A 10,246-nucleotide genomic window follows, 5' to 3' on the forward strand; every position below is an offset into this window, starting at 1 on the left:
TAATTAATAAATTTTAAATATAATAATTTAATTATTTGTCAAGTAATATAAAATAAAATTTTAATTATTTTATATTTTTATGTTATCGTTTAAAATTTTATTTTAATATAATTTTTTAATATTATAAAAATTTCTTGCATAATAATTAATCTTATTGAATAAAGAATACTCATATTTTTGTATTTATATGTTTTATATTTAATTATTTAAGAATAAAAGATTCTATTTCTATTTAAATTATTATATATTAAAATATTGTCATTTAAATCATTTATTTATGTACTAGAATATTCTGTATTTATCAGAGTCTATCAATGCTCTTCTTTCATATTAGCCTTTAATTTTCATCTAATCAAATCTAATGGTTTATATAAATGTGGTGCATCCAATAAACACATAATTATTGTGTTCGTTTTAGACATACCCATGAAAATTCTCTTAAATAACAATGAAAAAGCCAAACAAAATTGTTAGCTTTAACTACTAGTGTTACTGAGAATAATCATATAAATGAATATGACAATGATCTAAAACTTTTTAAATCTTAATTCTTATTACTTGAACAAAATTAATTTATCGTTTATGTAAAATTAGATCGAAATTACCAAATTAGCGAGTCACTTATTTAAATTTTAATTCTATTTTCATTTTGATCCCCGAGTTTGCAACTAATTCCTGGCTGCGGCGCAAGGCTCAAGTTTGGTTGGGTGTATGGTGTGTATCATGTATGACTCTACGTTAGGCACCGCACGACTTCCTCTACCCCTGCGTTGTTTTATTTTTATTTTTTATTAGAATGATTTTTTTATTAAAAAATGTAACAAAGTAAAAAAATTAATTTTCAAATAAAAAATTTATACAAAAAATTCATTATATATTAACACATTAATAAGACCAATTAATTTTCAAAATCATTAAATTAAAAATTAAAAATCGATAATATCATTTCTATTTTAATAATAATACTCTTTTTTTATAAATTAATTAAATTTACACAAATATATAATTCAAAAAAACATATAAATATTAATAGTGATATTATTAAAAATAAAAATAATATATTATTATTTTTAAACTATTTAAACGCATAAATTTAAGAATTTAATTTTGATGCAAGGTCAATGAAAAATAATTTTTTATGTGCATCTAATTATATAATATCACTTCAATAAAAATAATTATTTTTCACATTTATCGCGTGAATACTGAATAGTCATAAAAAAACAGATGTAATTGTGTTTTTTTTACCGTATAAAATATTTTATATTTTCAGTGCATCAAAATTAAATCTTAAATTTAATTTAATAACAGTATAAAATTTTTTATTTAATCACATTAAAATTAAATTTTAAAAAATCTAAGAGTCAACTATAATATAAATCAACTAAACCAATTCCCTTTTATTTCTAATTTTAAAATTCAAATAATTAGAATAGTGTAGTTTTTCTTTTACTTATTTCTTGTAGACCGATTTTTAAACTAATTAACTTAACTCCTAAGTCCTAATGGTTCCTAGCTGAACTGTTAAATTCTAAAATTAATTTAATATTATTGCTCATTAAAATGGTATAGTAGTAGTAGTTGCAAGTTTCGTTTCGTTTCCTTTTGATGAATGTGTTCTGTTTTTCAATGACATCACGCAGCTGAACGAAGAATAACAAAACCAAATCAAGCAGCGCACAACTCTCTCTCTCTCTCTCTCTCTCTCTCTCTCTCTGCGATGGCTCTTTCACTGTCGCGGCTTCGTCACCCTCTCATCTCTCGCTCCCTTCGCCTCCTTTCCTCTTCCTCTTCCGTTTCCAGATCCCTCTCTCGGTAAGCTGCTTCTGCAATCATGTGTTTCTTGATCTTCCCCTTTTCTTTTATATATTTTTCTCTGAATTTTCGCTGCTTTACCTCAAATTTAATCATATGTTTTCGGCGGTTTTAACTTATAGGAAATTTGGTTACTATAGTTTCTCTTTTGAAGGTTAGTACTATTTAGAGGACGATTTTGTTATTGAAGTTCGTATTCCTCATGTGTTTTCAGTGGAAGTGAGGTTTGTGAATGTGATCCATTAGGTTAGAGGTTACTTAGGGAGCCATTGTGCATATTGATTAGGGAGCTGGTAGAGTTGTGCTGGCTCCTACTCCTCGATTAGATCATGACTTTTCGTTCTTCATAATAGGACTGCTTGATTTCTTTTAATGAATTCGTTACTAGCTTGTAATGATAATATGATATGCTCCATTTGGTAAATGCATTTCGAAGTTGCAAGTTCTCATCGACAATGTTGTGCGGATGGATGAATTAAATCATTTGAGGCCATATTAATGCAAGAGACTTTAAAATGTTGTTTAATAAGATATTCGAAATGCTAGCAGTTGTTTGAACCAGTCATTTAAACTAAACTGCACTTGTTTGTTCAGAGCAGGGTAATGGATAATGATAAAAAAAAGTAGTAGTAGTAGTAATAGTAGTAGTAGTAATAATAATAATAGTAATTAAGATATTGATTACAGAATCTGTAATTGATTTGCTGAAGTATCAGAGGAAATTCTTGTGATCTCAATGATATTAGGTATAGAAATAGCAGAGAAATAGAGATATCATAGAACATAGAGGGTCTTATTCCTCCTTGCCCAAACCTCAGACTCTTTCTCCATGATTTTTTATCTCTGCTTTTCTCACATTTATCCCCACTCCCTCATAACTGAATTTTCCCTTCACCCTACTTATGTTGCCATGTTGGTTCTGTGTGCATAGATGATGTTGTATGTTCTAGACCTTGCTGACCAATGTACTTTAGTTCCTTGTATCATGTACAAATTGACCTGCTTCCATTTGAACAATTGAACACCAAAGTAAAGTGGTACTGGCAATTACTAAATTTTAGTGTAATGTTGTCTTGTTTATTTATTTGATCCATCTGTACCGATTATTACAGGCAGTATTATTTGGTAGCATCTGTTGCTTTCCAGGAATCATTCCGAATTGTTTGTAACTTTTGATATAATGCTTGGTTTTCAATGTTCAAAGAATCTTTAATTTTTATTATCATGGTGCCTTTTTTTCTTATGTATTTTATAACTCTACTTCAAGATTCTAATATATTATTTCGGATTTTGTTCTTGACAGAACTTCTAAGTCAGGGATTTTCTCTGTGGGTTGTGATGAGCATCAAAGGTGTGCATCATTAACCTGCACTTTTTTGTATTAAGTGCAAGATTAGGGGTTCTTTAATCTTATTTTGATTCTTATTTATGGGATTGATTTGAATTTCAAAGATGGAGAATTCTGGTAATGTCATCATACTATGATTATTAGTGTTGAAATTGTTTCCTTCTTTGACCACCCAGTTACCATTGTAAATGAGATGACCAACTTTTTCTTTTAACCCAACCTGCCTTGCTTGAGCCTTTGAAATAAAAATGTGAAAGCATTCCAATATAAAATCATCAGCTCAAGTTTCTTGATCCAACATCAGGTTGTCCAATCCATTTCTGGTGCAAGTGTCAGATTTGTACTTCTCTGGTTGACCATACATTCTTCCAGCTTATCAAACTTACAAAGTAATGTGGGGATAAGCATCCTCTACGTTGGATATGTTACACAAATGTCATGTCTTTTCCTTTAACATAATGATTCATCATGTCTTCTACATGGTCTTCCTAGCATTTTTTAATTGTGATGTTTATCTTTATCAGGCTTACATCTTTGTCTAGGCTTACAGGAGTCTGTGATAATTCTTTAAAGCCAAAGGTTAGTATTTAACTGAATAATAATAATAATGATAAATCAAATTGTGACCAGATTTTCTCTGACAACTTTCAACTTTTCCAGTGGTTTGGTATCAGATACTTCTCATCTGCAGGTACTTCATGTTTCACTTCTCATGTTCCCACTCTCTATAGTTTCTCTTGTGGCTTCACTTAGCATGCATGTGTTCTTACGATGTATCTTGCAAATGTTATGGATTTTCAGCAAATTTCTTGATTTTTTGTTATTGAATGGCATATATTAAGTCTTTTGAATTTAAATATGAATATGCTAACTTCTGATCATTTGTCCTCTTTGATAGACTCATCACACATAGTCATTGGGATGCCTGCTTTATCTCCTACAATGGTGAGATTACAAGAACTTTAATTTTTAACTTTGTTTTATCTCCCTTCATGATATTGCATCCATGGAATATTATTGATCTTTCCTTGTGGTTCAGACCCAAGGTAACATTGCAAAATGGAGAAAGAAAGAAGGAGATAAGGTCAGCCAGTATAGAGAATTGTTGTAGATCACAACACTGTTTCATTCAGTGCATCACTTTGGGACTTGACAATTTGTTAATTAATCATTCCTCCTTGCTTTTAACTAATCTAACAGATAGAAGTTGGTGATATACTATGTGAAATTGAAACCGACAAGGCTACACTTGAATTTGAAAGTCTTGAAGAGGGGTAATTTTCTTATCCTTCTTTTCATATTTCCCTTATGGGTTATGGATGACTTGTACTAATGCTTAAATTAGAGTTTGTTATCATCTCAAAAATCAATGTGTGTTCCGTTTCTTTTGGGGGCACTAGTAACAAATTAGAAGCATTATTGGCAACTGAGCTTTTACCCTAGAGCTTAGATCATGAGACATGCAAATTTGTATACATAGAAAACTTGGCAGTAATTGTATGATGCCCGCAGATTTCTTGCTAAGATATTGGTACCTGATGGTTCAAAGGATGTGCCAGTTGGACAACCAATTGCAATAACAGTGAGTAATCTTTTAAGTTCCAATTTTTGAATTACTTCTTACATGGAAATCATTGCAAATTATACATCTCTAAAGTGAATTCATTCTGTATTCTGAAAAAGGTTGAATTTTAATTGTTTTGTTCATACCTTTTTGTCTGAATAAAAAATTCCTTTTATGTTTCATTTTAAATGATGATAATATAAGAACTTTTGAAGTTACTATTTGCCTCACATGATCTGAACCATGATTTTCTTGTATTTGAATTCCAATTTACTCCATCATTACACACACCATTAGATGTCTTAAACAGCACCTTTTTTTTCTTTCTTTTTTTCCCCTGAAGTAAGCTTGCAAATTGGGCTTGGGCATAGGTGTATTCTCTTTCTGTACAACTATACTCACTTGCCATGAAGTTGCTTATTTGGTATTCAGTTACACATTAATGAACTCTGTTATTCCCACAGCTCTGTATTACAGTACATGTGCATATTCTGCTCTGATTCTCACAATCACTATCAGAAAATGCATTCAGTTTCCCTCTTTTTCCCTCGATCACAGTCTTTCTAAAGGTTGCTTCTTTTTATTACGTTTTCCCATCACTATCTATTCGTTTTATGTCTCTAAAATCAATGGTCCAATCGAAAAATCTATAGGCTCAATATTATGGCTTTGCTAAATCGTAATCTGAAAGCAATATTTTCCTCTTCATGTAAGCGCCAGTTAATTTTAAATCGTCAATTTGTGGGACTTTACTTGATAATTTATTCTGTGGGCCTTGACAAGGTTGAGGATCAAGATGATATTAAAAATGTCCCTGCTTCTGTGGGAAGTGGGACTGAGGTTAAAGAGAAGAAACCAATACATCAGGATGACTCGGATGAGGAAAGGAAATCAGAACCAACATCCACTCACATTAATGCATCAGAACTTCCACCTCATATCCTTCTTGAAATGCCGGCTTTGTCCCCAACAATGGTGAAAAGATTGTGATGTTTCTGTGGTTAACATTACCATCATCTCCCAAACTTTCCCACTATTGCAGCATTAATTTTCAATTATTTTTCCATACAGAACCAAGGGAACATTGCTAAATGGAGGAAAAAAGAAGGCGACAAGGTTAGTGATGTTTTAACATTAGATCTTGAGTTGGATTTCCTTATTTTAGTATAAGTCCAAAGGTTATGAATGCTCGGTAATATTCATATATTTTTTTGCCTGCTGTGCATTTACATATAATTCATCTAACAGATTGAAGTGGGTGACATATTATGTGAGATAGAGACAGACAAAGCTACCCTTGAATATGAAAGTATGGAGGAAGGGTAATAAATATTCTTTCCATATCCTGAAAACGGTTTACGTAAATATTCTTTTTTTTTTGTTATGGTTGTGTGCATTGCAAAATGCTAAATTATTTTACACAAGTTTCTTGGCCAAGATGCTTCTAAATAATTTTCTAAAATAGTAAAGATTTGAGCAGTGTAATATGATTAGCAAATCAGACATTGTACCTTTTACGGACATGCCTGGTAAGTTAGTTTTCATCAATCAGTAAGTTATAGTTCCATAAAAGTGAGTCCTGGGAATTGTCTCTAGTCTCGTTCATTTATGCAATTTGTGGTAGATTACATTACAATCCCTTCCATTATGTATATCTTTTTATTTTTATTTTTATTTTTATTTTTATTTTTTATTATTATTATTATTATTATTATTATTATTATTATTATTATTATTATTATTATGTGTTTTCTGTTTACAGACCAAACTTTTAGCACAAATTTTACAAACATTATTTATTTATTTATTTATTTTGATCTGTCAAACATGCTTTATTTTTACTCATGCCTATCATCTGGGTTCTAGATACTTGGCTAAGATACTTGCACCAGAAGGTTCAAAAGAAGTGGCAGTTGGACAACCTATTGCAATAACAGTAAGTCTGGAAATTCTTTTTTGTAACTTAAATTCAACATAAAGTATATTTGTGTAAGAGTAGGATCTTAACATTTTGTTCCTCTTCCCATGAAAGGAAACATCTAACAATATTTTATCTACGTATTGGTTGGTTTGTCCTTTCTCTTTTTTCATGACATGCACTGGATTATAAAAATACTTATGGTACTTGGTGTAATGCAAGGTTGAAGATGCAGGTGATATTGAAGCTGTAAAGAATTCTAGTGGTAGCAGATCTGCAAGCAAAAATGAGCAGACCACCAAACATGATACTAAAACTGAGGTGAAACCACAGAAAACTAGTTCAAAAAGAATTAGCCCAGCTGCAAAGTTGCTAATTTCGGAATATGGATTGGATGCATCGACAATAAATGCCTCTGGTCCACATGGCACTTTACTGAAAGGGGATGTTCTGTCTGCAATTAAATCAGGAAAATTGACTCCAAAACCTTATTCAGCTAAAGAGAAGGCATCACCATCTCAAAGTCATCAACAATCTGCAGCATCACCAGAGTCAAAGTCTGCTTCTGCCTCAAAGCAGTCAGATGCATATGAAGATCTTCCCAATAGTCAAATTCGCAAGGTTGGTCTGATGAATTTTCTGTTAAACAAGAGGAAGGCTCCTCAAATCCTTTTAGAGGCATGTTGTATTTTAGTGAGAAGTATCCTTGCTAAATAACGATATGTAAAGAGCATTCAAAGGGTCTTTGTGAAGCCGCCGTTTGTTTGCTTTTATTTGGAGTTAAATGCTTTCATATTTAGGGAGAAATGTTTGTCATAACACCTATTTTTGAATGTTATGCAGGTTATTGCAAAGAGGTTGTTGGAATCAAAACAAAACACACCACACTTGTATTTATCATCAGGTTTTAATTCTCCTATGCCTTTCATATTAGTCCAACCTAATTCATATGTACACTAACTAGCTATTATATCTTTTCACTGCCATGAGTTAGATGTTACTTTGGATCCTCTTCTCTCCCTTAGAAAAGATCTTAAAGGTATGGACTAGTAAAATTTATTACTATTGTTCCTAGTACATTTGCAATCCGGTATATTCTTTATTTTTCCCGTTGATTGCAGAGCAGTATGATGTTAAAGTTTCGGTGAATGACATTATTATCAAAGTTGTAGCAGCTGCTCTCAGAAATGTCCCAGAAGCAAATGGTAAACAATTCTCTCTTACTGTCTTTTGATATATGTGTTATTCTTGACTTGGTTCATTCATTAGTGTCCATAGTCCTGCAATTGCTCTTTACAAACCTATTCATGGAACTGAATTATTCTCCATAGGAGTTTGTAATTTTGAAATCCTTTTTTCTGTTATGGCAGCATACTGGGATGCTGAAAAGGGTGAAGTTGTTTTATGTGATTCTGTTGACATATCTATAGCGGTTGCCACTGAGAAGGTAATGGATAGTGTTTGAACTGTTAGTATGATTTTATAGAGAAATGCTAGGTGAACAAGTTATTTTTGTAACCAAGTACAACCAAGTCTTTCTTCTTCTTATGCCTCTCCTCCTTTCCCTTCTTCTTCTTCAACTAATATCAATCCTTAAGTTATTGAACCAACTTGGTTGAACTTGATTACCAAAATGACTTGGTCATGTAGCATCACCGTATTTTATAAAGCACTCAAATCTCATGTCTACAGGGCTTGATGACTCCAATAATAAGAAATGCTGATCATAAGACAATATCTGCCATCTCGTCTGAGGTAATTTATAGTCATCTATATAGGTTTCTGTATAATGACTGTATCGGGACATCTTATCTTGTTTGTGTTGAAATTTAGGCAGTCACATTCATTCTAGATTAATTGAAAATTTAGAAAGCAAATACCTTTATTTACTTCTTGAAAATCTTCAATAATTTGTTGATTGTTTAGGTCAAGGAACTAGCAGCAAAGGCACGTGATGGCAAGTTGAAGCCACAAGAATTCCAAGGGGGTACTTTTAGGTGAGCTGACCTCATTGTTTGGCAGGCTTAGAAATTCCCCATTCATCCTTTTTTTAGGGGAAAAAGAACATACTATTGTAAAGTAATAACCCTGAGCTTTGTACAATGCAGCATTTCAAACTTAGGAATGTATCCTGTGGATAAATTCTGTGCTATTATAAACCCCCCACAGGTACTCGCTATATCTCTATCTCTACACACACACACTCGCCCTGGCAAATATCCCCATATACTGCTCACAATCTATATAAATTTTACTTAGTACAGGGGCGGAGCGGAGTAGCCTTTGTGGATGTTCAAACTTAAAAAAATGATTGTTGTTTCTTACTATATGCTGCAGGCTTGCATTCTTGCTGTAGGGAGGGGCAACAAAGTTGTGGAACCAATAATTGGATCTGATGGTATGAGTTAATGGATGTTCTGTATGTCAGTTAATCTTATAATTTTCATTTGTTTTGACATTGGTTATTATTCATTAGGAATTGAGAAGCCAGCAGTCGTCAATAAGTTGAACTTAACATTATCGGCTGATCATCGTGTTTTCGATGGCAAAGTTGGAGGTATGTCTAATTAGGTGGCTATTAAATTAATGTTGGAACCAATAAGTAATAAATTAATTAGATTAATTTAGTAGTTAATAAATAATCTGTTGGTTGAATTAGTTTGATAATTGATTAACGCACAAACCAAAAATGGAACAATTCTTCACCATAATGCCCTAAATTGACTACATTCCATTAATAATTGGCAACTGAAGACTGATTAAAGGGTGCTTATGTGCGTTGATTTGATTTTGCAGGTGCATTTCTCTCTGCTTTGAAATCAAACTTCAGTGATATAAGAAGGCTTCTTTTATAAATTACACACAACAAACTTTCCTTGATTGATTGATTGGAGTTATGACCAATCGATATGGATGCAGAGCCTGACCCGAACTTGCATAGCATCCCCATTTTTTCTTTTGTCCTTTACAATTTTATTTCCTCATCTGAAACAGTTTTTGGTGGTTTTGCCATATCATTCTCTGTTAAATAATATCTTGGGTCTAATTCCTGAGAATAATACAGGTTGAGGTTCTAACAGTGAGGTTTCCAACAATTGAGTTTGAGCATGTTGGTAATTTTGTTCACTAAGCCAATTTGGTGATGTTCAATTTTGTATAAACATCTATGTAAAAATGGCCATGCAATAGCAACATTTAGATGAATAAAGATTCCTTTCTGGTGCTGAATGAAAATGTTTTTGTACTACTTTAGCAGTTCTTAAATGTAATCATTTCTGAAGTTTGGCTTGCAAAAGGATTTTATCTCGAGTAGCTAGAAATTTTATATGAAATTCATGGAAGAGACGAAAAAAACTATACTAGCTATGATGGAAGGATACTGACACGGACACGGGATACGACACGATACTGGATATGCCAATACGCGAATTTTAAAATTTTATAAGACATGGGGACACGCATACATATAAAATATAAAGTATTTTTTAAACAAATCGTAATGATATTTTGATATTTTATTAATATTAAAATATAAATTAATTTTTTAATTATTTTTTGTGTTATTTTAATTATATAAAGTAATTAAAATATTTTTTGTTGG

At 31.7% G+C, this 10,246-nt stretch overlaps 1 protein-coding gene across 2 annotated transcripts; it reads left to right on the top strand.

Moving 5' to 3' along the window:
* The first annotated feature begins 1,576 nt into the window (after positions 1-1,576).
* On the top strand, positions 1,577-9,879 carry LTA3 (Dihydrolipoamide acetyltransferase, long form protein). 2 transcript variants are annotated; one of them, XM_016319024.3, is made up of 23 exons: positions 1,577-1,815; positions 3,119-3,166; positions 3,688-3,742; positions 3,824-3,854; positions 4,062-4,108; positions 4,203-4,247; positions 4,364-4,437; positions 4,676-4,745; positions 5,511-5,702; positions 5,799-5,843; positions 5,976-6,049; positions 6,594-6,663; positions 6,868-7,266; positions 7,489-7,549; positions 7,640-7,684; positions 7,767-7,850; positions 8,016-8,092; positions 8,338-8,400; positions 8,572-8,642; positions 8,754-8,814; positions 8,983-9,043; positions 9,122-9,202; positions 9,442-9,879. In XM_016319024.3, exons 1-23 carry the CDS (start codon positions 1,721-1,723, stop codon positions 9,498-9,500), a joined length of 1,908 nt encoding a protein of 635 aa, XP_016174510.1. In that variant the 5' UTR covers positions 1,577-1,720; the 3' UTR covers positions 9,501-9,879. The 2 variants fall into 2 exon arrangements, with proteins under 2 accessions (XP_016174510.1, XP_088354368.1); XM_088498242.1 differs by lacking the exons at positions 1,577-1,815; positions 3,119-3,166 and adding an exon at positions 3,474-3,552.
* Positions 9,880-10,246: the final 367 nt, after the last annotated feature.

The sequence above is a fragment of the Arachis ipaensis genome, chromosome B9 (assembly GCF_059453495.1).
Source record: "Arachis ipaensis isolate K30076 ecotype BB chromosome B9, ASM5945349v1, whole genome shotgun sequence".
Taxonomy (NCBI): Eukaryota; Viridiplantae; Streptophyta; class Magnoliopsida; order Fabales; family Fabaceae; genus Arachis; species Arachis ipaensis.